We start from the raw sequence: 27,459 nt of genomic DNA on the forward strand, positions 1-27,459 counted from the left end.
AACATATTTAATGCTGTATAAATTGGGCTAACTTGGGTTAATAATTTATGTTCCTAGTCCTAGTATATATACACTATAGGTTGGGAAATAAAGAGTAGTTGAGTATAAATTCACATATACGAACTACTACATAACATGTGTCTTTCAAAACCCATCTTAATAATATTATTTACTTGCTTCTTCAATTCGGTATTCCTTTGTCTTACTCATGGATTGAGCCCTTAAATTCGTCTCTTCTGATCTTTACTATATATCTAAACAACACTTTTTCGGCACACTTTCTCTTAATTTGCCCTCAAGGTTTGAATTTGAATTTCTTGTTCGTTTTAGTTAATTGCAGCTTTAATTCTTGTTTTATTTATGTATTTTTGCTGTTTGTTTTTGGTTTAGATTTTCCCAATTTGGAATCTTAGACCTAGGTTTCATATTTTAGGGTTGAATTGATTGATTCTGATTAGTTAATTTTTGTTATTGACCATGTTGTGTATTGAAGAAAACCTAAATAATGGCACTGCTAGAAATTACTATGATTTTTTTTTTTTTTTAAAAAAAAAAGGAAATCTACTAGGTGAGGTGCTTAGGGATAGTTTTTGGATTCTTGGCAGGGTAGTTAAATAATTCAATGTCCAATTTTATGTTTTTTTGTAGAAGAGAAGTGTGGTCGGTGACTTGCATTCGTAGTCTTACTCTTGTGGTTTCTTGTCCTTTGATTTCTGTTATTATCTATTGTTTCTTGCCCTTCGATTATTGTGTGCTATCATTTCTTTTTTTTTTTCAGACTAATTTTTGTTATCATCTAGTGTTCCTTTCTTTGTTTTCCGGGGGTCTATCGGAAACAACCTCTCTACCTCCCAAGGTAGAGGCTCGTCTGCGTACACTCTACCCTCCCTAGACCCCACTTGTGGGATTACACTGGGTATGTTGTTGTAGAAGTGTGGTAGGTGAGAATTGAAATGAATTGGCAGCATTTCCTCTGTCATGAATTGTTTCTGCTCAAGAGACTTAAGTATGGTCATTTATAAACAAATGTCTTTTTTTTTTTTTTTGATGAAGTAAGTAATATCATTTGAAAGGCATTAAGAAGATGCAAAGGGATTACAAGGATACAACATTGAAATTACAGAAAGAGATTTAGTTAGCTCTCCTGGTACATGATCAGATTGTCATTTATAAACAATTTTTATCCTCTTTCTCCTTCCAAATTTGACCGTGTTGTGTGTTGGATACATCCCCCATATGAACCCCAAATAATGGCACTGCTAGAGATTATTATGATTTTATTTTTGTTTTTGTTTTTGGGTTTGATAAGTTTCTTTCCTCGTTCTCCGACCCTAAAATGCTTTGTATTGTCTGACTCAAGTCAAATCTAGTTCTGTTTCATATCATCTCATCTCCAGCATTGTTTCCTTTTGCATCCATGTTGATGTGTTTTTCTTTTGTATCCAAATTATGATGATTGTTGGGTTCATTGACTTTTATTACGTGATTGATGCATTGAGAATCTAATAAATTCAGCCTTCAGGGTTATCATAGAAGAGTATCCGTTTACCTTTTGTCAGGGTGGTTAAACAATTCGATGTCCAATTATAACTTTTTGCAGGACAGAACTGTGGTCGCCTCCTTATAGACCTAATAAATTTCTTATAGGCATATGCTTTGTGGTGATACTTGAATTGCCAGCATGGATCTAAATGCCTCTCCACAGCTAGAGGACGATGATGAGATTTTTGGAAAACAATTAGAAGATGAACCAGAAGAATCTATTGTAGAACATGGTGATGAGCGTGCAGAATATGTTACGAGTGCCGTGGAGATATCACGTCGGGTACGTCACTGTTCATAATATCAACTAGCGAGCTCTAGTAGTACTTGAACTTGCTTCTTTATTGGATGTTTCTTTTGCATTTTGTTCGATACATATCTCTTTTATATTTGGATGTTCTTTTCCTGCTTTTTCCCGACAGTGTAATAACCAGTAGAAAGCTTTGTGCAATGCATTCACAACATTTTTTTTTTTTTTTTGGAGAATATATTATTGTGCATATCTCAGACAGATGAATGGTTACTTGACAAAGTGTCTGAATTTTCCCTTTTTTGAACAAGTCCAAGTGTTGGATTTTCCTTAAACCACGAAGCTTAGCACATTCAGGAGCTTGAGTTGTCATCACTTATTTGTAGCCGGGAGTTGTTGTAGTTTTGCTGATATAAACCGTCCTTGAAATGACCTCGTTTCACAAGTATATTCATGTTTATCTGAACTTTTATTCTTTGGCTCCAGTCCTTTGATGGAGTTGATAGCATCCATGGAAGCACAACTGTCACGACCCAAAATTCCCTAAGCTGTGATGACATCTACACCCCAACCTAGTAGGCGAATCAAATTCAGTTTTTAAAAGGTGTCTTCAGGGCTCGCCCTGGGGCGAGGCGCATCAAAAACTACCGGAGGAGATGGTGTGGGGCGAAAGTCTCAAAAGGTGTACGCCCATCCATTCGGGGCATACGCCTGGGTGTGAGGCGAGCTCTTCGTTGGGGTGTACGCCCAGGAAACTTCTTCACATAGGAAACTTCTTCACATTAAAATAAAATTTTCTGAATAAGTCCTTACTATAATACTCAAATTCTCAAAAGTCAATTTGTAATTACTCAAAAGTTTTAAAAAAGAACTGAAGCATTAAAAATATAGAAGTCAAGACATTTTTTTATTGCTAGAAGCCCTAATTTATGCTCTTTCCCAATTCTATCTCTTGCTGAGCAAGAAATCTAAAAAATTCTTCACACAAGCTTTGTCTATCCCTTTGAAGGCTAAAGCTTCTTTGAAGAATGACCAAAGAGGATACATCCTCTTCCGGAACAAGATCAAGAAAGGACATTTCAGCTTTAATAATGATGATTGAGTTGATGATGCCAATCAATTTTTTGTTATCCTTCTCAATATGAATCATGATTGTAATATAAAAGAGGAGTATGGGGGCTCTTATTCTACATGTAATCTTGGAGGCTAAGGTCTATGTCCTCCTCCGTGTACATTTTTGGGTAAATATATACACAGGTAGGATCCTGCCAAACCCCCCATCATCGCTAGGCCAATATAGCCAAGATGATGGAATTCTACTTAAAAAAAAAAGGACAGTCACTTGCAAATACAAAGGAAACTTTGTTCTCCTTCATCGCAGCAAGTTCAAAGTTCAAATTACAAATTATTCATCTTTTTTATTCCTCCACCTTAGAAAACTTTAAGCGAACTTGTAAGTGGCGTATAATGGATAGCTTTGATTAGTTTTTTTGTGGGGATGGTGCACATCTATATATATTTTGCACTTATTTATTGTTTTCATCAAATTTTTATGCAATATTTACTTATTTTAAAATATATTATTTTAGGGAATACTAAAAATTAAATATCCATGGGGCTTATGCTCTGTGCCTCATGGCTTACACCGTGCCGAGCCATATGTAAAATGCCTCGTCTTATTAAAACACTGACCTTTATGGAGGTCTCCAACATATCCTAAATGTTGAAGAATACAAAATTACCGGTTTAAAAAAAAAAAAAAGAAAAAGAAAGAAAGAAGAAGCCAGCAAAAAAGGCGAAGAAAGATGATGAACATACCTTGTTGCTGCTGATTTCTGAAGAGGAAGATGCAAGTTTTTTTTTTTTTTTTTGATAAGGTAAATAATTTTATTAACAATTGGGAAACTCCGTATACAAGCCCATATACCACAATGAAAGAACCTACATCAAAATATGGTTCTCAACAAAAGAGATCCAATCCTTTATAAAAATAGGGACCTCGTAAGCTATGTTGCTCAGAGTCTTCAAAAATGTCAACGGGTGCGTGTCAGATTCTCCAAAAGTAGTGTATTTTTGGATAATCTGTCACAGGTGTGGCATCGAAAGTGAAGAGTCCGTGCAACTTAGCTCGTAAGCACACCAAAAAGTAAGTGGAGACAAGACACTCCTATGCAATTTGGCAAAATCTTGTTCCCCCCATCAAATGCCCTCCTATTTCTTTCCTTCCAAATGACCCACAAGATTGCTAAGGGGACAATGCTCCATGCTCTCGGGCTTCTCATCCCCTTCCAATGAGTCCAACTTTGCAAAGCCTCCTTAACTGTACCCGGCATCACCCATTGCACCTGAAACCAATTGATGGCCACCCTCCATAATCGATTAGCCACCTCACAGTGTAAAAGAAGATGATCAACATTTTCACCAGTGCTCTTACACAAAAAACACCAATTGGCAAGTATGATCCTCCTCTTTCTCAGATTCTCCGCAGTTAAGATCGCGCCCCTAGCCGCCAACCATACAAAGAAGCACACCTTCCTCGGTGCTCTAGGAATCCAAATAGCGTCATGGGGGGAAGTACAGTCATCTCTCACAAGTAGCTTCTTATAAAAAGAGCTCATCCTGAAAATTCCATCTCCACTCTCCTGCCATCTCCAATATCGGTAAGTTGTTTGGTGTGACTAGCCCATACAAAAACTCAATCAAATTATGAAACTCTTCCATCTCCTAGATTCTCTGCAGTTAAGATCGCGCCCCTAGCCGCCAACCATACAAAGAAGCACAACTTCCTCGGTGCTCTAGGAATCCAAATAGCGTCTTGGGGGGAAGTACATTCATCTCTCACGAGTAGCTTCTTATAAAAAGAGCTCACCCTGAAAATTCCATCTCTACTCTCCTGCCATCTCCAAACATCCGGTAAGTTGTTTGGTGTGACTAGCCCATACAAAAACTCAGCCAAATTATGAAACTCTTCCATCTCCCAGTCTTTAAGGTTCTTTCTGAATCTAAGTCCCAATGAAAAACCCCCCCTCTTGAGACCTACAAATTTGTTGGACTGTCATTCCTCTTTGGTTGGACACACGATATAAATTAGGGAACATTTCCTTCAACACATTCTCCCCACACTACTGCAAGAATTTCCGAAGAAGACGACGCAAGAAGTGAGAAAATTCTAGGTTTGGTTACTTTGTCTATTTTTTAATTGGAGTGGAGCGACGCTTCAAGCGCTTCTTCGCTTCTCACGTTTTCATTAGAAGCTCACGCTTCATGGAACACGCTTCTCTTCAGTCAGAAGAAGTGCACAGACCGGCGCTTCGAAGCACTTGCTTTTCACAACATTGTATTCACCACCGGCATAGAACTTGCTTCAAAGTTTGGAGACGTTGTTCTATTTGGACATGCGATGAAACAAATCTTTTTCTCAGAATTCTCTTCATCTCGTCCCAAAGCAACGAGTAGCTCTTTAAAATAAGCAAAACTTGCTTCTTTGTCGCCTATTTCCGTAGAAAATGGAAAGACATAGGGGACTAAGGGAGTAAGAGCCCATTGGTAGTGGTATGTTCTTGTAAATTTTAATACTGTGGTGACTGAAATTTCTTGTTAATTGATAATTTTCTACTTCCCCATTCTAAATGCTATTTGCTTTAGGAGCGGGAAGAAAGGATTCAAAGACTCAAAAGACAACGTTCGGATGATAGACCAGCATATCCATCTCAGCAACGAATGCGTGAGGAAATTTTTCAGACTAGGAGACAGAAGCCTAGCAGCAGACTTCCTCCAGGTGATTGGTTTTTCCCTGAGTGTGCGCTAATTGTTTAAGATCGGCTATGCGTGTGTATTCTCTCTTTTTCTATATATCTCTGTCTTTTTCTGTGTGTTTGCAGAAGTAGCATTATATTCCTGCTTCCCTCTGTAATCCATCTTTTTTTTTCTTTTTTTTCTAGTCATCTGAGTGTAACTTTAGGTCACACATAACTTTAATAGTACTCTTTGACTATTATTTCGACTCCGTTACTTTTTTCTCTCCCTTTTCCCCTCCTTGACTTCTCTTAGTTATATTACATTGTTTATCTTTTGGATTGCTTAAGCAGGTTGGTTGGACTGTCCTCCGTTTGGACAGGAGATAGGTTGCATTATTCCTTCAAAGGTTCCACTAGATGAAACTTTCAACGACTGTGTACCCCCTGGCAAAAGATACTCATTGAAGCAAGTCATCCGACAACAGAGAGTTCTAGGAAGAAAGGTGAGTGTGTTATCCTGATGGTGGGTCCGTATGTTCATGAGGAGAAATTGTAGTGCTGTTTAAAGTTTTTATTATTTTGTGTTAGAATGCTGTTATTTGTGATATATCTTGTAGATTCTAGTTCTTATATAGATGACTAGTGCCATCAGCTTTAAAAACAAGCTGCTGGTTATGAATTATGCTCTTAAAGATGTTTTATATCACCGATAAAAGATGGTCTTGCTGATGTTTGATCTCAAACCTGAGGTTGATATTGTCATTTGTTAGTAATGTATAATCACCAGATGCCGTCATAATTTTGACTCCTTAATTTTTTTGGCTTAGTTCGGCAACAAAAGATCTGCTTAAACTGCAACTCACTCATTAAATGTTAAAATTTTCAGTTTGGTATGGTGATTGATCTCACAAATACAACTCGGTACTATTCAGTGTCAGATTGGAGGAAAGAAGGCATCAAGCATGTAAAGGTTGGTACACGGTAATAAAGTCATGGAGCAGGATGGGTGGTGGGGGAGTATTGTTTGAGTTATGGTTGTTGTCCTGATTTTGAACTCTCGTGTGTTTAGATTCAATGCAGAGGCCGTGATTCTGTACCTGACAACGAGTCTGTAAATTTATTTGTTCACGAGGTAATCGTATTTATTTTGCTTGCAGTTTTACTTGTTTTTTGGGAAATGATCTTGCATTACTTAACATGAAGTACTGCAAATTTATTTATTTACCTTTGTCATCCGTGGTTAGATCTACTGTCTGTTATGGATTTAGTGTCACATGTTACACTTGCTGTGATTATTAATGTTTGTTACTCGGGTGGAAAACACATGCGGATAGCTAGTTGGCCTGTAAACTTTAGGAATAGAAAAGAGAAGCTATTTTGAGGAAGGAAGGATAGATGTCATGTAAGTATTTATGTTACATTATAAATGTATGATAATCTTTGAAGAGAAGCCCTGGTGCAATGATAAGGGTTGTCGTATGAGCAAAAGGTCACTCTTTTAACCCGTCTAACAACACTTGTAAACATGGAAGGTACTGTTGCATACAATAGACTGAATGCAGTCCGACCTTCCTTGGACCCTGCACATAGCGAGAGCTTAGTTTTTTCAGGGCTATGCTCTCTTTGTAGTAGTAATAGGAACACTAGTGGATGTCTGCATCTCCTTCTTGGGTTATTTAATTCCCATAAGATGTCATAGGCTGCCCCCCCAACCGAAAAAAAAAGGGAAGAGAGGATGATGAATTAAAAACTTGAAAATCCTTGAGTTAAGAGTTTCCTGATATTTAGTGTCAAGTTGTGGGAATACTGTATTTGCAATGTCCAATGTATTTTGTCAGATTCGTCTTAGATCAGAAACAAAAGCAGTACTAGTAAGTCTGTCACTGGTTTTGGGGAATCCTCAACTCATGAGCTAGTTTTGGGGTTGAATTAGACCCGAGGTCCATTTTTTTACATTGTATCGATGCCAGACCCTTGTAATGTTATCCCCGCTCTAGGTTTCAAGTGTTGGGGGAGTGTTAAGTCCCATATTGGTTGAGTGGGGGAGTTGTCTCCTTATATGGTCTTGCTCAGTCCCCACCTTATGAGCTAGCTTTAGGGGTTGAGTTAGGCCCAAGGTCCATTTCCATTTCCTTACCCTCATAGATAGTATGGAATTAAATATGCAGTATACAAACATATTCGGTTATTGGGGAAAAATCAATATGCTTCTAATGTTGAATCAGGATTGACTAGGATAGAAATAAAGCACACTGGGTCTAACTCTATGTTAGTGCTCAGGCAACAGCTATAAATAGTCATCGACTTCCAGGGAAGAGTAGAAGAATGGGACCAACTATATAACAATTTGGGATGGGATAGTGGAGAAAACCGAAAAGAAACTTGCTAGGTGGAAGGCTCAATACTTATCTCTGGGAAGAAGGGTTACCCTGATCAATTCTGTTCTGGATTCTTTGCCTACTTATGTTATGTCTCTGTTTCCCTTACCAGCAAACATCCAGAAAAAATTCGACAGACCCAGAAGGGAATTTTTGTGGCAAGGGAATAAAGAGGGCAAAGGTTACAAATTAGTGAAATGGCAGGTTGCAATGCAGGGGAAAGAAAGGGGTGGGCTGGGTATAAGAAACTTGAGGTCTCAAAATAACAGCTTATTGAAATGGCTATGGAGATACAACACTGAGGAAAATGCATTGTGGAACGAGGTTATCAAATGCAAGTTTGGTGAACTCAATCACTGGTGTACAAATGTATGCAATGGTACTTATGGAGTTGGAGTTTGGAAGACTATAAGAGCATTTTGGCCAAAGCTGGAAAGAAACTTGAAGATGAAAGTAGGTGATGGGAAAAAAACAAGGTTCTGGAAGGATGCTTGGAATGAGCAAGTCCCACTTATGGATACTTATCCAGACTTGTTCATTTTAGGCAATAACCCAGAGGTGACTGTAAATGAAATATGGTGTGTACAGGGATGGGACTTAACTTTCAGAAGATTCATGAATGATTGGGAGATAGATAGGGTGGCTGATCTGTTGAGCAGGACTGGTAACTTCCAAGATACCAACACTGATGCAGATACTTTGAGATGGAGAAACAATAGTGATGGACAATTCTCAGTAAACAGAGCTTACAGAAAGGAGGACATAGGGCAGAATGAGGAGCACCAAAGATTTTGGATAAAAATTCGGAAGTGTCCAGCACCAACCAAGGTGAAATGTTTCACTTGGTTGGTTGGCAAAGAGGGCTTGTTTGACTCATGAAGTGTTGAAGAAAAAAGGAAACATCATAGTCTCCAGATGTTTTCTATGCAATGAAACTGATGAAACCAACAACCACCTCTTTCTTCACTGCAAATTCACAGCAGAACTATGGTCCCTATTTTTTTTTTTTTTTGATGAAAAGCAGAACTATGGTCCCTATTTTTCAACCTGAAAGAGACAACATGGACTATGCCAGAGCACACGGCAGATCTACTAAGTTGTTGGATGAGAAGAGGAGGCAGCAAGAGTCAAAAGAAGTGGTGGAGGATGATCCCACATTGTATCTGGTGGACCATCTGGAAAGAAAGGAATGGGAGGTGTTTTAAAGATAGATCCAATTCCATTCAGGAAGTAAAATGGAATTGTATAGTATCTTTCTACTTTTGGTGTAAAGAAATAGGATTAGAGGATATAGATCATTTTGTAGACATTAAAATCCTTGTAAGTATCTCTTTTCTATTTCTGTTTTTAGACTAACATTTTTGAAGGTCTCCAGCATATCCTTAATGCTGAGGGATACAAATTTACCAGTTTAAAAAAAAAAAACTACTATATAACATACAATGCGTTACAGACATATGATCATTACGCTTCAACCGGGTTATTCTATTCCACAAAAGATGTTCTGTAACTCCTAGTTAGGTTTTCTAAGCATTAGGAACCACTGGATTCATGAGAAGCGCGCTATCATCTGACTTGTATTTCCTTTATGCAAAGGGAGGGCTAACTTTTCCACATCCTTGCTGAATGCTATATGTTACTGAAAGGAATCGGATACTAATAATTATGGCTTACTATCAGGTTTCACAATTCGCTCGGAATCATGCGAAGAAGCATATTCTTGTCCATTGCACACATGGGCATAATCGCACTGGGTTTATGATTGTTCATTATCTTATTCGTACGGTGCAGATATCTGTCACTCAGGTCAGCAATTTCTTTTATGCTAGATCCTTGCTGCTTCAGATTTAACCACATACCACTGAATAATCAGAGTATTTTTATGCAGGCAATCAAATTATTTTCTGATAAACGCCCTCCTGGGATCTACAAGCCGGACTATATTGACGCCTTATATGCCTTTTATCATGAGAAAAAACCTGAAATGGTTGTTTGCCCTTCAACACCTGAGTGGAAAAGATCTTCTGAGCTTGATTTGAATTCTGATGCTATGCCGGATGACGACGATGACGGTGGTCCTGCAGTTCCGTTGCCTGTAGGTGTTTCTCTGAGAGAAGTTTCTCCCTTGATATTGTTAGCACTTACTTCATGGGTGAAGTGTTTGGTTACTTCCTCCTCTGCTGAAAGCTTAAGCCTTTGGTTTCCACCAGGGCGGTGTTTGAATTCTAAATGTGAACACTGAAGTGCTACCATATCTTTGGCTCCCAACTTTAGGATGAGAAACCTATCCCTTTCTGATACTTTTCCGGTGAGAAAGAGGTGAAACTTGATTTTGAGTGCAATATCAAGCTTGATTCTGAAAATAAAAAATTCATCGAGTTCAATTAAAGAATCTGCTTTGGGAGTTTTCCCATTGTCAGTAAGTTACTATCAAGCCACTGGATCTTTTTCAAATTTTCAGTCTTCATGTGCTGTAAGCCTGTAACCTCCCAAAGTTGTGTTGATTCCAATCTTTCAACTTAGCTTTTAACTGCTGTAATTTTCTTGCAAAGATAAGACTGGATCTGCCATAAAATTGAAAGAAACTTCACCATTGGCACACCAAGTGTTCAAATCTGTCATGTTCTTACAACATGTTTTCGAATTTGAAAAAAGAAGGGTTGTTAGACCATTGGCCACACTGCAGGAATGGGAAAAATGATCAGAAGAAACCCTAGGCAACAGGGTCTTCTTAATATACCTAAAACAGTCATCTCACTCGGTCGAAAATAAGAATCTATCTGTTTTGGAAGCTGCTGGACTAGAAGAGCCTTTCGACCAAGTGCGTTGGCCTTTTTGTGGGGAGGGGGGGGGGGTGTCCAGCAGCTCTAAATCCCTGATAAAGTCTGAAAAAGCCATCATCCCACTAGTTTTTCTGCTGGTGTCTTCTTTCTCTTGGAAATCTGGTGACACTAAAGTCACCACAGATTACCCAAGGCTCGGAAGATAGCCCCCTGATTGCTGACAACTCTAACCATACCAGGGACTTGTTGGAATTATTTGAAGGGGTGTATACCCCAGAAAGAACCCACACAAAAAAACAGTCGGAAATTTTCTGAATTGGACTGCGATGGAATGCTGTCCCCTTCCATGTTTCCTTGTCCCCTATAATCACAATTCCCCCTTTAATACCATCAGCGTCCGATGACACAAAATCTGTCCTTCTGCCAGGTCCAAGTTGGTCTTGCCACATGTTGCGGAGAAGTGCTCAACTGTTGTTTCTTGCAGGCAAATAAAATCCGCTTTCCATTTCCAGAATAACGACTTCAGGAGACACACCTTTTTAGAACTGTTTACTCCTCTTATGTTCCAAGGCAAGATTTTTAAAATCATCAAAACATCAAAGCAGGGACTTTCTGACCTTTACCTTTGCGTGTACCAGCCTCATAGTTGATATGAAACTCTAGTCTTTTGGAGTTCCAAGTTCTTCTTTGCTCTTTGTTGCGAGCTGGGTGAGTTTGCTGCCAGTGAAAGATCCTTATTAGTCTGTCTACAGCCGTCAATTTTCAGAAGAAATTCAATGATCATCTCTTATCCTCGCGCTTTCCTGTCACCCAAAATTTTCCCCACCTTAGGAGCATTCCGTTGAATCCAGAGAGATAGCTCTGCTTTGTTTGTAGTAGGAGATCTAGTTCCCGGAAGTCGGAACAGACTTTTCATCATCAGAATACCAAGTAGAGGAACTTCATCAGTAGAATTCACAGTAAATGGCTCAATATCTTTGTCCGCCGTGGCTATCAAATCAGTGCATGTATCTGTTGAAGCTATGGTCTTACCAGCATCAGTGGTTATGGTGGTTTCAGTTTTTGAACAGGGGGTAGAGCTGGGGAGGGTTGTGTCAGCATAAGTAACGAGAGAGGTTGGGGGAGAGTAGAGATGGTTGTGGGTAGTAATCGAAGTTTTAGAGCTTAAGTGAATGACTTGATTGGGTTGAGTCTTGGTGGTGGGCATTTCAGTCTGAGAGGGCTGTGTGAGTATTGTGTTGGTCCGAATTAAGTGAGATTGCTGGGAATGGGGATGGGTCTATTTGCTAGTATTTTTGTATGTGGGTCTATGTGGTTGGTCGTGGTCCAGTGGGTAGAAATAGGGTTAGTAGACTTATAAATGAGGACTCTTGGGTAGCGACCTTGCAATAATATGGAATCGGGATGCATTGACTGCCGCTGCTTCTTAGAAGGCATTCTCTTAAGCTGGGCTTGTCAAGGCTAGATTGATTACTAGAGTCACCTCCATATCTGGTCTTAATATTGAGTATGCCTTCTTTTTGCCCTGATGAAATTTGAACTAACAAAGTCGATATGATATTCTTAAGAGTCAGGACTCTTTCCCTTAGAGTCCTCACAATATCAATCAATCAATCAACTATGCTTAAATTGCAATTTAGTCTCGGGTTAGGATTTGCAATTTAAGCATAGTTGATTGATTGATTGATATTGTGAGGATTCTAAGGGAAAGAGTCCTGAGAATAAAATTGCTGAGAAAGAGTCCTGGCAATTTAAGCATAGTTGATTGATTGACCCCGACTTCATTCCAATGCTGGACTGAGAATAAAAGATGGTCTCTTATGTTTTTTTACCTATCTATATATTTGATAGCGAAAGAAGTAGCCATTGCTGAAGAATTTTGGCTCACATCTTCCATTTCCTTCTATTTGTGCAACCTTGGTGACAATATGGTTTCCTGGCCAAAATAGAAAGAACAAAAGTAGGAGCATGATCATTGGTATATGCGGATAAAGAATTTATCATATAATTCTTCAGAACTCTGTACTTTCCTATATATCTTATTTGCATTCGCAGCTTTTGTGCCTTCATGTTGCTACCAATTGATCGTCCTTGGCCCTTTACTAACTAAAGAAAGGTTTGCTCAAGTAGAAGTCTAGTTTTTCTTAAAAACTTGGCAGCATTCTAAGCAGTGCTAGAAGAGTTTTAACTTTGCTTAGAACTTTGAAGAAGCATATTATTTTCTAGATTGGTAAGTGTTTTGGGATTGCAGGATTGTCGTTTTTTTTTTTTTTTGTCTTATTTTCGGGATTTTGGATGTGATTACTGCACTTTCGTAGTGCTGATTCTCTTGACATCTATTATACTTACCTTTTCCGGAAAAAAGGAGTGTTTTAGGGATGAGAAATTAGAAAAATACACATCCTAATGGTGTCATATTTGCTGACCCTCTACACCAGGGTCATCCTCCTCTTTCCTAATCTTAGCTGGAAAAAAGTTCATCATGGTGTTCTGTTATATGCTATCACCACCCCCAACCCACATTTCAAGCTTTTGTCCTTTGGTGCCTCTTACCAAAACGGTAAGTGGTGTTTGGCATGCTGCAGCTATACTTAGTCTTGCTTATAATTTACCTCCTGCACACTATATGTGGAATCATGCAAGTTTTTTTTTGAAGAATTAGTAGTTCTTTGATCTGGCCTAACCTGCTGCTCCCTTCATACTCATAAACCTGATTTTGCTTTCCCTTTGGTCTGTCCAGAAAAGTCAAATGAGTCTTCTTTGTCCAATATTTCAAACCAATGTAAAACAATAAGAACTTATATTTTTGATCAATTTGTCTTGATAGAAAAAATAAGAACTTATATTATTCAAACTTGATTTGATATCTTACCAACCAACCGCACAATTGTGTAAAACACTAACCTTGAATACTCAATGTAATAATCTATTCAAATGCTGCAGGTCAACTAGGAGAATAAATTTAAGCATGATGATTTTGATATCAAGGTTATAGCTGCTTGTGATACTTATACCACCATGTTGGAGTTTTGGCCTCTTGCACTTTGCCTTGCACTGAGGTTTAATTTATTTGATAGAGTTTTTTGATTTTCCTTATAACTCGTTTTCTCCTTTTCCAGGATAATCCGGAGAGACAAGTAGTAATGTCAAATGATGACCTTTTGGGAGATGCAATCCCACATGATCAGCAAATTTATTTGCGACAGTTCTGTTATCAAGCACTGAAAATGACCCCAGGGGTAGGAATGCTGCAGTCAGTTCTCTTGGTGTCTTTGTATAATCGATGTACTGGAATTTGTATATGAAAATTATTTCTGATGTTATGTGTGCTATCTTTGTTTTTTAGTCTTGCTATGGACTCACTTAAAAGTGCTATGTTTCTATAGTACCTTTCTATTAGGCAGTTGTGTGGATAAGTGGTTTACTATCTGCAAAATGTGGATGCGTCTGCTGGTCTATTCTAATTCATAAATCTTTTTGGTTTATGTCTTTCAGGGTAGAGGCCCACTGTTTCCTGGTTCACATCCAGTCTCTCTTGACAGGTTTGATTCCAGTCCTTATCCAGATATTGTAATTTGATTATATGTTTTTGGCTGTACATAGTCAAGTGTAACCTTCTAGAATATTGAGCTTAACCATGCATAAGAGAAGCCCCTATTTATGGAAACATGTTGGTTTGGTGATAACTTTATATTTCTAAAAAAAAAAGCACACTTGTTTAAACTGTACTAGTAGTAATATTAAATGCTAAATTACATATCAAAAACAACAAGGAATTATAATAATCCACCTTTGTGATTCAATACTTATAAGCAATTTAATCCTAGTATGCTTAATGGTTGATTTGAAGCTTAGTGAATATCTTCATTTGGTGCCAAGGAGGAAATCCCTCGTTATTGTGTTTTCTTCTTCACGTGGAAGTTGCTCACACATTTTTCCCCCTCTATTTCTCGATTTCTTGCTGCTGCCTCTTGTTCTGCTTCTGCAACCATTTGGAATCTTTGCCTAGGCTTCTAGTTTATTTATCACCCAACGGTGCAAGTTTCCCTTTGTCGTTTGGTATTGCAGAATGATATGTTTCTCTCAGCTTTTTAGCTGTATTGGTGCAAATATTGCAACTAAGCTTTTCTCGGAAGTCTCCTGGCACTAGGTTATATTTTCTTAACCTCTCATTTTAGTTGTGTTTTTGTTAGATCAGTTCCTGAAAATAAAATAACTGCGCCCATCAGATGAGGGTTTTGGGGGGGATCATAGAGACTCAAGTTTCTTGGATGACTTCCAAATGTTCATAATGAAGGACTTCTTCATTGTTGGTATCAATTACCTTAGTTTGGGAGGGTCTGTGGCTCATCGAAGGGGGCTGCCTCCTCTGGGGGAAGAAGTTGCTGACTCTATGTGTGTCTTTTATTTTAAGAACTCTTCAACCTTCTTGTTAAGTTTCAAATCTTCAGAGCCCCTTTCCTTTCTATCTTTTCTTTTCATTTCAAATTCTTTTATGGTGACCAACTGAATTTGTTCTTGATGCTACTGCGCATCTTTGATGATGCGATAGTGTTCCTATTATGTCTGTGCAGGAAACACAGTTTTTGAACTTTGAAGGTCACACATGGGGCAACAAATGTTCTTTCGTTATACAACTTTACAAAAAAGAACTGCCAAAAAAACTACTTACATTGCTTCTAATAAATCTTGGAGAGATTTTGCTTCCCTACATAATTTTCCTTGCACCAAAAATAAAGGGACACGCTACAGTTCAGTTTTATCCTCTGCAAAGGCGTGTCTTTATCATCGAAGCATCTAGAATTTCTCTTTCCACACAGTCTGCCAAATGCAAGCAGGGATAGTCTTCCACTATTTTTTCTGTTCTTTACTGCCCCTTTCCTTTTTACCCAGCATCTAATTGTATTGTGTTCTGAGGCATTGTCCATTCTGATTGAACATGCTCCGAAAGCTCTGCCAGAGCTTGGAGGTCACTTACAGTGGAGAAATAAGTGGCTATTGGTTTCTGCACCTTCCTCACACAAAAAAACACCAGGAGACAATCTGGAAAATTCTCCTCTGCAGTTGGTCGTGTCAAACAAGCCTTTGTAGCAACTAGCCAAATAAAACACCCGACTCTGATGGAGCTTTGGTCTGCCATATATTTTTCAAGGCCAGGATCTGCTGTTTGTTCCACTGACATGCAGCAGCTTATAAGTGTCTTTCACAGTGAAGTTCTCTTGCCTATTGCCACTCAGCTTAGGCCTATCAACACCTTCTGTAGTCCTTTGGAAACTATTTAAATCCTTCATGAATTTCCCAATCCTGTGCTCTCCTGAAATTTAAGCTCCATCCTTGTTGTGTTTTGATTCTCAGGACATCACCCACTGATGCATCCTTAGTCAAAGAAAGATCATATATTTTCCTGGGAAAGCCCCTTTGAGAAGGCCATAACCTATCCAAGTATCAACCCAAAAAGAAAATTTTCTCCCATCACACACTTTCAACCTCAGATTTTTGAAGGTATCCCAGTTGCCCATAATGGTTTACCTTTTTGATCGCACCAGTTTCCTCCTCCATATTTGTTCTTTATCACTTGCTTCCATAATGAATTGTCTTCCATGTATCTCTAAAGCCGTTTCATCAATTAAATTGTGTTATGCAGGGTCAAATCTTTGATCCCTAGCCTGCCTTCCTCTTGCTAGTACTTACTCCTTTCCCCTTCATTGAATTCAGCACCTTGGTGTCCTTTTGTTGCCTTGCCAAATAAAGTCCCTGTTCAATATGTAACATTTTCTCTATTTTACTTGGTATGGGAATAGAGACATCATTAATGTGGGTAGGGATTCCATAACAGAATCGACAAGTGTAACCCAAGTATTGTGCCTTCCTCCTTGCAAGCTTTTTCTCTGCCTTCTCCCCTATTCGACTCCAAATGTCTGATCCTTTGTGTTTTGCCTCTAGGGACATTCGCAAATTGACGGTAGGCAAGCTTCCCACTTGACAGTCTATAGTAGCTGCTAAGTCCTGCAATTCATTGACCTCCTTGATGCGGATCATCATGCTTTTCCTCCGATTCACATGCAGTCCAAATATAGTAAGCATTAGTCTAAGGTACATAATGTGCTCTTTGTCGACTCCATAGAAGACCAGTGTATCAGCAACATAAAGGAGATAAGATATCTCCAAAGCTGTCCCTATTCTGCTAGTCACGTTAAACCTGTTAATCATAATGGGGCTCAGCCGCAGGCCCAAGTGACAAGGCCCAATGGATGACAGCGATACTTAGTCTACTTAGTCCTATTTGTAGTTTTAGCCAGTTCGCTTTTACATATTTTCGTCACACTTGTACACTTTAATTCATTTTTGATGACATTAATTCATTCTTGATGGAATAAAGGATGCAATGGTTTCTCTCTCTATCTCTGTTCATCTTTTCCTGATTTGTGTTTTCTCAGTGTTCTCTTGTGGTGATTCAATTCTATTTGTGTTTGCAAATGCCATCATGTTGTAAAATCCTTCAACGGCGATGGAGAGATAGGATCTCCATGCTTCAGCCCTTACCAGAAGGGAAAAAACCTTGTGGATTCCCCTTAATGGTCACTGAGAACCTAACAATTGAAATACAGAAATTGACCCAATTGCACCATTTAACCCTTGAGAAATTAGGAGAAAAGAAGAGGTTTGGAATTAGTTGCTTGATTATTCCCTCAAGCTAATGAGATTAAATAGCTGTTACATAGAATGTAAATAAGGAAAAAATATTACACAATCTCATAATTCTTAATTGTAGGGATTTGGGGATATTCCCATATCTACGCTATCATTACAAGGATTTGGGATATTTCCATATCTACACTACCATATTTAACACTCCCCCTCAAGCTGGAGTCTGTAAGTCATATGCTCCTAGCTTGCCACAAGTATAGTCAATTCTGGATCTTTGGAGCGACTGTGTGAAAATATCTGCCAGTTGATCTTTTGAGTTGACAAAACTCGTGGCGGTGTTCTCTTGAAGTGACAATCTATCTCAATGTGCTTCGTTCTTTCATGAAACGCGGCATTAGAAACGATATGTAGTGCAGCTTGGTTATCACAAATCCATTTCATCGATTCAATTCCTCCTATCCCATCTTCAATTCGTGGAGAAGTTGTCTCAACCATATAAGCTCACATGCAGCCAATGCCATAGCTCGGTACTCCGCCTCTGCGCTTGATCTAGCTACGACAGCTTGCTTTTTTACTTTTCCAGGATATTAGATTGCCTCCAATTAGAACATAATAACCTGATGTGGACCGCCTATCAGAACTCAGAAGGAGATCCTACCCACTCTGCATCAGAATACCCAACAATGTGGTGTGTCCCTTGTCTTCATATAATAAACCTTGTCCCGGAGAGCTTTTGATATATTGTAAAATGCGAATCACTGCATTCCAGTGGCTATGACAAGGTGATTGCAGAAACTGGTTAACTACGCTAACAGCACAAATGAGATGTCTGGTCGTGTGATCGTAAGGTAGTTGAGTTTGCCAACAAGTCTCCGATATCTGCTAGAATCTTTTAGAGGCTCCCCCTGTCCTGGAATAAGCTTAGTATTTGGATCCATTGGAGTGTCCACATGTTTGCAATCCAACATATCAGCGTCTTCCAAAATGTCTAAGGCATATTTCTGTTGTGTGATAACAATACTATTGCAGACTATGTCACTTCAATGCCTAGAAAGTATTTTAGCTTGCCCAAATCCTTAGTCTGAAAGTGACTTGTAAGGTGTTGTTTTAGTTGAGCAGTACCTTCATGATCATCACCGATGATAACAATATAATCAACATAAACATTTAAAAAGATACGTTTTGCATAAGATGAATGCCTATAGAATACAGAGTGATCAACTTCTGTTCGGATCATTCCAAATTGTTGGACAACAGCTCGAAAACGACCAAACCATGCTCTAGGAGATTGCTTAAGACCATAAAGGGATCGACGGAGTCTACAGACTAGTCCAGACTCCCCCCGAGCAACAAACCCTAGTGGTTGCTCCATATAAACCTCTTCAGCAAGTTTTCCATGAAGGAATGCGTTTTTGATGTCCAGCTGAAAAAGGGGCCAATGATTTATTGCTGCCATAGAGATGAGACGGCGGACAGAAGCCATCTGGCAACTGGTGAGAAAATATCTCCATAGTCAATGCCATAAATCTGAGTGTATCCCTTAGCAACCAGTTTCGCTTTGAGACGATTAATAGCTCCATCTGCACCTACCTTAATTGTGAACACCCAACGACAACCAACAATGGTTTTGCCTTTGGGTGAAGGAACAAGGTCCCAAGTACCATTATTATGCAAAGCAATCAACTCCTCGATCATAGCCTGACGCCAACCTGGATGAACCAATGCTTCTGCCAGTGTCTTAGGAACTTTGACGGTGGATAAGCTAGTAATGAAGGCATGATCTGAAGGTGACAAACGATGATAACTTAAATAAGTATAAATGGGAGTTTGATTGGTAGTAGTTCTAGTACTTTTGTGAAAAGCAATGGGAAGATTATCTGGTGAGTGGGCGATCGAAGTAGGAGACATTGTTGGCATCAACCTTAGCTGCTTCTCACGCACAGGTCGTAGAATCCAAGGCTATGATACCAATTGTAATAATCTGACTAACGAGATTCAAAAATTAAACAAATCGATCAAACACAACCGATTTTAGGACAATTTTCTCAGTTTATAATAAGCAAAAGTCAACTTAAACTATTACAATCAACTATTAATGCGAAATGAAGATAGATTGGGCTATTGGATGCCCATTGATGCCTGTAACCTGTAGTAGAAGGAGATAATTTAGGAAGAGAGAAATAGCTGAGAAATTGAGAGAGAAACGGAGAAGGTGAGAAGAAGACCCAAATTAATCGTTAACCCTGTAGCCGGGTCAGTTAGGTGGTTATATCCCCTCAACAATTGGGCTTGATCTGGATTGTGCGAGCTCATTAATGCCCAAACGAATCTACACCATCCACGTGGCAATTATTGTAACTAAATTCTGAATAAACCCTCAGATCATAACAGAACTATTAAAAGGTCTTGCTCATGCTTTGCATGGTCTGAATCAGCAGTTGCTGGTCCTCCATTGAGGTTGCTGGTGGCAGATTGACCTTAATTTGAAGTGTCATCGCGTTTGGTAAAATCCCGCCTCTTTTGGAAGGGTAAGGTCTCTCCTCCACTAAATAAATGGTAGAAATATCCAGCCCTCTTTATCTGTTGATTTAAATCCTGTCCCCACTACCATGTTGCTCTTCACATTTTAATCGGACCCCGAGTTTCCGTTTTTGGACAATTCCCATCCTCAAACGCGTCTCAGACCCGTCTTTCATTGCCTTGCCTGGACCAGACCCACCAAAACCCTCAATTTTAAAATCGGAAGCTCTCTACCTTCAGCCATCTTAGAAGGCCCTCGACGATATTCTTATCCACCGTAGTGTCTACTCACAGTCAACTAAAAGACTGTACCACTCCAACTGCATTTTTCGGTGATCGGGAAAAATTACCGATGACTCACTTCACATCAGTAATACCAAACACCTTCATCTACGGTATCAATTTTTCTTTAGCCCAAGGAAGGTTATTTGTCAACTTCGTTTCTTCTTACATCTCAGCCAACCACCACATTGAGCTTTAGCTTAAAGAAATTCTCTATTTTCCCTGCTATTGTCTCCAACTAGCATTAAATGCATTTTCAGGTATAAGGGTACCATCCTTCGTCCTTTGAGAGTAACTATATTTATGAATCTACCAACCCTGTTGAACTTCTGATTGTAGAATACTTCTGAGAAATGATCTCTGTGTTTCCACCTTTTTACAAGGTTCCCCTTATTTCTGATGCTGCTCTTAGTAGATGACATAGTCTTCCTGCTAAAAAGTACTCCCTCCTATTCAAAATAGTTTCACTTAGCCTTTTTATTATTTTGGTTCAATATAAATGTCCACTTACATAATCAAGAAGGAATTAACTTTATTTTTCCAGATTTGCCCTTATTTACTCAAGGCAATATATAATCATGAGTTTTATTATTTAAGGCCAGTTTAGTCAAAACACCTATTTTTTTTTTCCTAGAAGTTAGTGTTTTCTTAAGGGGTGTGTTAAAGTCTAAGTGGACACATATTTTGAACCGGAGGGAGTACTTCTAATCTGAAACTGGCTATGTTCCACCCATTCATACCAATCTTCAGCAGCTGTGCTAATATTGTTGTAAGTCGAAAGACTTTCCACTGATCTAAAGAAGATTTTCTTGTCCATGATCTCTGCACAAGCTATGTTTCTTCAGAATCGAAGAGATGATTGTAGCAAAGCACAGCCTGTTATGGCTAAACAGCACAGTTGTAACAGTTAGGTTGGAAGTTCTGAACAAGTTAGGCCCTCACCTCGAACTTAGTTCCTGGGAGCATTTTTAGTTTTCTTTTTTGTCTTTTGAGAATGGTGATATCTAGCTTGTTTATTCAACTAATATTTTTCTTTATTCTGGATAATAGCTTCTTCGTCTAATGTGTTTTAAGTAGTTACTGTCTTTCCTTTAGACCCCTTATACAAATTTTGCTCTCGGATTATAACCTTATTATATCTTCATATTTGACCTCATATAAATTGGGATAGAGGGAGTAATATTTTCTCCGAGAAAATAATTGTTTATTCGTTAAACTGGCTAACTGCCTTACAATGTTTCGTCGCATCCAACACAAGTTGATGAGGAGAAACCCATGAATTATAGTTTCATCACAACTCACAAGGTAATCATTGTCTTGACATTCAGGGATAATTTGCAATTATTAAGGCAGCGTTACTACTATGCAACATGGAAGGCTGATGGAACACGTTATATGATGTTGATCACGATGGATGGTTGTTACATAATTGATAGGCATTTCAACTTTCGAAGAGTCCAAATGAGATTTCCCTGTAGACACACTAGTGAAGTATGCTCATATCCAATCAACTATCAGGATGTCTGATAGTTTTCTTTTCCTTCCTTTATTATCTCACTGATGGAAATTATCTGCATATGATTTTGTCACATTTTTTTTTTCTGCAGGGTTTAGCTGAAAAGACCCACCACTTCACTTTACTTGATGGGGAGATGGTAATTGATACTTTGCCCGACACACAGAAGCAGGAAAGGAGATACCTAATTTATGATATGATGGCCCTTAACCATGTGTCTGTCATAGAGGTTGGATTCTTCTATAGGAAACTACTACTCTCTTCTTGGAAAGTTTAGTTTAGGCTTATATCCTCAGGGGACTCTTGGTTCTGTGAACTGCATTGATCGTCCTGTGTTTTGTTGTCACTTTTCTGATTTTGTTTATATGAAATATCAGATTGGTGATGTGGTAAATTCATAACAAACTCAATGTGGAATGATATCAGCAGTACCTACATAGATGACAAAAGTTCCTTTACAGTCTTACTTGCTTTTTTAACGATCTCCTACTTGTTACCTCTTTTTGTTCTAGTAATGTTTGTAGTAATGATTTTAATATTATTAGGAAGTGTTGGGAGCAAAATATTTTGTATGGTGTCTTTTTAGTTTGTTTAGAGGTTTACTTACATAGTTTGCTTCGAGGTTTGTCTGCCGGTAGGAAATGTAGAGCTCCTCAAAGTGTTAGAGAATCCCTGATTGTGTATAAGAATGAAACAGCTTAAGTCCTTTGTTGTAGTAGAAGATGTTTGCATTATTTATTTATTCAGTATAATTGTGTGCTTTTTACCACGAACTTTATCTGTCCATTGATGTTGCTCATTCTCTGTTCTGGTGTATAATTTACAGCGCCCATTTTATGAGCGGTGGAAAATGATTGACAAAGAAGTGATCGAGCCAAGGAATTATGAACGTCAACATATATACCAGAGTAGAAACCCTTTTTATAGATACGAGTTGGAGCCTTTCAGGGTATGTTTCATTAATATTGTTATATGCTGTCATCTGTGTGAGCTCGCTCACATTGCCGGTCCCAAGCCCGGATAGAGGAGGAGGGATGCTGAGGGTCAATCGGAAACAGCCTCTATATCCCATAAAGGTAGGGGTAAGGCTGCATACCTTACCCTTCCCAGACCCACTTGTGATATTACACTGGGTTTGTTGTTGGTGTCATTACATTCAAAAAACATAGGAACATAGTTGTTGTAAAATAGGATCATAAAATTTGGTGTAGTTAATTCCTAGTATCATATTTTTCTAGCTAAAGTGGTTGCTGATCTCTCAATGTCTACCAGGTGAGGAGGAAGGATTTTTGGCTGCTCTCTACTGTCACGAAACTTCTCAAAGGATTTATTCCAAAGCTTTCACATGAAGCAGATGGTCTTATTTTTCAGGTTCCAAAGAGTCACAAATCTTTAGTCATTAATATTGAGTTTCTTCTTGTTCTAGTGTTCTATGGGATTTTTCCCCGAGGAGTCTAAATTTGTACATCACTTTAGATGTTTCCAAGTTATATATCGTTCTTGATTGCTATGTCTGGAAACTCTATTTGGAAGAGGTTTTCAAACTTATCTTTGTTTATTTTTATGTTGTCGAGCAGTATTGGAATGGTATCACATCCTCATTCAAATAATTGCAAACAGCATGTCTGTGACTAACAGCAGAGATACATAAAATCATACAATGTAACTGTTTCTGGTTCTGGACGCTCAGCTACTGTTTTCTTTCCGTGTTAGGGTTGGGATGATCCTTATGTTCCTCGCACGCATGAGGGTCTCTTGAAGTGGAAATACCCTGAAATGAACTCGGTTGACTTTCTATTTGAGGTTTGTCTTCTCTGCTCTTCTAATGTATTTGAGCTGTTTCTGTTTCCTCTTCGTCCTTTCTGTTTCTTACTTTTGTTTTCCTCCTACCAGTCAAATGTCAATTGTTTCTTCCACAGTTTTAGTGGAAGCGGATCATGGTTCACGGTCTCGTATTAGAATTAAGTGGTTTATCTCTGACCATTATGACAGGTGGCCGATGGTAAAGAAACGCTCTCTCTAAATAAACGAGGGGTGAAGGCACCTATGGAACGGACCAGAGTTGTTTTCCCAGGTTAGAAGTCCCTTGTTATATTAGTTTATATCTCTTGCGGTATCATGCAGGAATGTTAACTTGAATAGAGGTTTGGTTGGGAACATAAGAACTGAATATTATCTGCATACCGCCATACCTAGTCCCTGAGTGTTTTTTTTTTTTTTTTTGAAGGAAAAAAAAAAAAGGAACCTAGTCCCTCAGTTTTTATTGTTGTCTTTTTATTTTTTACCGACCTGATGTGATTTCTTAGTTGTGTTTTGTGGGGAAATTGGATGCAGTGCTACTATTTGATTGAGTTAATCTGCATACATTGTGTGATGTAGAAAGTTAAAGAGACTATTTCATGACTTAGAGCCTGTTTGGCCAAGCAGCTAAAATCTGCATATTTTGATAAGTGCTTTTTTCAAAAGTGCTTTTTAAAAAATTACTTCTGATGAGAAGCCGTTTGTGTTTGGCTAATTCATTTGAAAAGTGCTTTTGATAAGAATATTGTGTTTGGCTAATCTTTTTTAAAAAAGCGCTTTTAGTGCCAAATTACGGAAAATGACAAGTATCAGTGAACATTTATTATTAAGATAATTTTATAGAGAAATTATTTTAAATATCTATTTCGAAAGACTTTAATTTAAATTTGTAATTTTATTTAACTAAAACGAAAAGTACTTATTAAAATTTTCAAAAAAATATAATACATAGATAAATGAAAGAAAATATCAAATATTAGTATAGTATTAACATGATGGTCTAAATATACTAAAAAGCATCAAGAAAAAATAAATGATATGAAGTGCATAATTAAAGAATCAGAATGAAATGAGTTGCTATACGCAGTAACCAAACAGATTGTTTTATAATTCAAACATAATGAATAATGAGGGATATACTTGGTAAATATGTATCTATATTAGGGATATTTTTGTCTTGGGAAAAATAATTTTCTACTTTTGCTTCTGCCTGTTTCAAAGCAGAAATTTTTAGCTTCTTCCAAACTGCAGAAAAACTGCTTCTGCTGCTCCGCAAAAGCATTTTTTTTTCTGTTGGCCGAACACCTCAAATCTTAAAACAAAAAAAAAAAGTGCTTTTGGAGAAAAAGTACTTCTAGCCTAAAAAAAGCTTGGCCAAACAGGCTCTCACTCTCTTTCAATTGCCGAGATTTCCTTTGGTGCTTCTGGGGTGCTAAGTAGTACTGCCGCCGTCCCAATTTATGTGACTGGACGCGGAGTTTAAGAAACTAAAAAAGGCGTGTAACGTGTAAGGCAAATATATGCAACGTACCAATTATGTGCTTTTAAATGAGTGGGGGGGTCAATATGTCTTTTCACTCTAATGAGTGGTGTTGTGGGTCCCAACAAGTCATGTCATTGAGGGTAAAATGGCAATGCTAAAATTAAATAGTTTCCAAAAAGAAACAGACTAAAAAGGAAAGTATGTGACATATATTGGGACTCAGGGAGTGGTAAGATTGTGCATAAAAATTCTATAAGTACTTTCTGCTGTGATTGAAAACTGAAGGCAATATTGCCGTAGGGTGGGTTAGTTGCAAGTCACGGGTTCGAACGCGGCTGTATGCAAAAGAATGGTATTAAGGTGGAGACGGCGCCTGTATCCCTTGGGAATCTCCACTAAGTTTTAAGACATGTGAAACTAAGTCACTATTCTTGAACAACTTGGATATGAAAATAATGGTCTGGAAAGCTTGAACGCAATTCCCATGGTAATGAATATGAGCGCAATTGAAATTCCCGGGGAGTTATACCTTTGTGCATTGATAAGACTGTTTACTATTTCTTGAAGCTCAATCTATCCCCGGATGAACCATATAACCAAGAGAAAGCATGAACTAGAATAGAAGAGCTTGCCCCACCCATGAATAAATATTTCATAGTAGCCTCATTAGATCTTGTTTTTTTAAAACATTTTGTTGGTTTATAGTTGATGCTTAGTAATTAGGATAGAAGGCTAGTAGGTAGTCGCTATTTCGATCTATAGTCTATTGTCCTTTGTTTCTTGCTACTATATGTGGTTTCTTGTACTTCGATTATCTTATTTATCTGTGGTAGCTACTGCTCCCTTTTTTCAGACTGCTCTATTTTGACTTATTCGCTTTCTTTAGTTTCATTTGCATTTTGCTTTGAACTGCTTGTGCTTATCTAACCTTTCTCGTTGTGATTTCTCTTGAGCCGAGGGTCTTTCGGAAACAGCCTTCCTATCTTCCGAGATAGGGGTATGGTCTGCGTACACTTTACCCTCCCCAGACCCCACATTATGGGATTTCACTGGGTATGTTGTTGTTGTTGTTGCTGCTTCTTAGTAATTAGAGCGTGGATCATCCACTTCTTGAAATTGGATCGGTTGCTAAAATTGAAAAAGGTCGGACATGTTAGTGTGACTATTTTGGAGTGTAGCAATAAGCTAATAAGGTTCTCAATTAATCAAGGGGGCAGTCAAAGCTTGTTTGCATTTTCATGATAGTCACCATGAAGTACATATATGGAAACTCCTTGTTGCACATGACCCTGAACAAGATGATCTACATTTAGTGTATCACTTTAGTCTTTTATGTATCGGAAACAACCTCTCGACCCCATAAAGTTAGGGTAAGGCTGCGTACATCTTACCCTCGCCACACCCCACTTATGAGAATACAGTGGGTATGTCTAGTCTTTTATGTGCAAAATTCTGTTAATAAGCTCTTTAAGATGGTCTTTCCAATGGTTGGTCCTTGTCACTTGGAATTACTTATAGGATAGGAACATCAAGGGAAATGTTGCTGTGAACTTCCATATCTGAGCAGTTCTCTGTGCTTCATTTGTATCCCGTGAGCTCTTGTTTCTTTTTTCCCACTTCTCTGGGTATACTATCTCCGGTGCATATCCTGAAATTGGTTTCTTTCATGGTCACAGATGGTTCTGACCCGTCAGACTACTCAGGTAAAATAATAGAGTGTTCTTGGGACGCCAATAGCAAAGCATGGGTTTGGATGAGGACCAGAGTTGACAAAGGAACTCCAAATGATTACAGAACCTACGAAAAGGTATTTGCTACAATGGCAAATACTAAATTTCTGCAGTTGATTAATTGATACGTAGACTTGTGCTTTAATAGAACATTTTTTCTGTGTATTTTCTCTTCAATTAGAGAGAGTCCCAACTAGACTACTACTTATGGTTCTTGTACAACAAAATTCAGGTGATGAGAAGTATTACTGACAACATCACTGAAGAAGTGTTGTTGAATGAGATCTATGAGATCATCCGGTTGCCAATGTATGCAGATAGGATACAGAATGATAGCAAAGCTCACCAACACTCCAGCTCAGGACGACGCAGAGTTATTGGTGGAAGCCAGTGATCGGGTTCACTTGTCATTGGAATTCCTTTTCACTGCTTGCTGCCGTGTTCTTGTATATCAACAGACGGGTCTTTATTAGCATATATAGTCCCTAGGCGTGTGCTAACTTGTTTTATTGTATGATCCAGTCGGTACACTGTAAGTCCTTGGCTCGGGTTTCCGGCCTTTAGGTCTTTCCCATGGTAGTTTGACATATTGGGGGAATTAGCAACAAGGTCATAATGTATTTTAGTTGTTTTAGTTGTTTCGGTGCTTTTTTCTTTTTTCTTTTTCTAGTTAGTGTTAAGTTGTCTAAGGTATGCTTTGTCCAGTATTAGTGAAACTTCAAGCCCTTTGTTATATTCCCCTGTGAATATGAGTGTTATACAAGTAATCTCTAGTTATCATTTACTCTTA

The 27,459-nt window shown here is 38.4% G+C and overlaps 1 protein-coding gene across 2 annotated transcripts; it reads left to right on the forward strand.

Annotated features, from left to right (window-relative positions):
- Positions 1 to 87: 87 nt before the first annotated feature.
- LOC132627251 (uncharacterized) lies at positions 88 to 27,459 on the forward strand. 2 transcript variants are annotated; one of them, XM_060342498.1, is made up of 18 exons: positions 88 to 300; positions 1,601 to 1,825; positions 5,438 to 5,570; positions 5,881 to 6,032; positions 6,416 to 6,499; positions 6,599 to 6,661; positions 9,588 to 9,713; positions 9,796 to 10,002; positions 13,810 to 13,929; positions 14,186 to 14,232; positions 21,469 to 21,631; positions 21,748 to 21,885; positions 22,483 to 22,605; positions 22,929 to 23,027; positions 23,370 to 23,459; positions 23,649 to 23,730; positions 26,616 to 26,746; positions 26,902 to 27,459. In XM_060342498.1, the coding sequence occupies exons 2-18, from the start codon at positions 1,682 to 1,684 to the stop codon at positions 27,061 to 27,063; spliced, it is 2,064 nt and encodes a 687-aa protein (XP_060198481.1). In that variant the 5' UTR covers positions 88 to 300; positions 1,601 to 1,681; the 3' UTR covers positions 27,064 to 27,459. The 2 variants fall into 2 exon arrangements, with proteins under 2 accessions (XP_060198481.1, XP_060198482.1); XM_060342499.1 differs by having other exon boundaries at positions 1,648 to 1,825.

Source organism: Lycium barbarum, chromosome 2 (genome assembly GCF_019175385.1).
Source record: "Lycium barbarum isolate Lr01 chromosome 2, ASM1917538v2, whole genome shotgun sequence".
NCBI classification, from domain to species: domain Eukaryota; kingdom Viridiplantae; phylum Streptophyta; class Magnoliopsida; order Solanales; family Solanaceae; genus Lycium; species Lycium barbarum.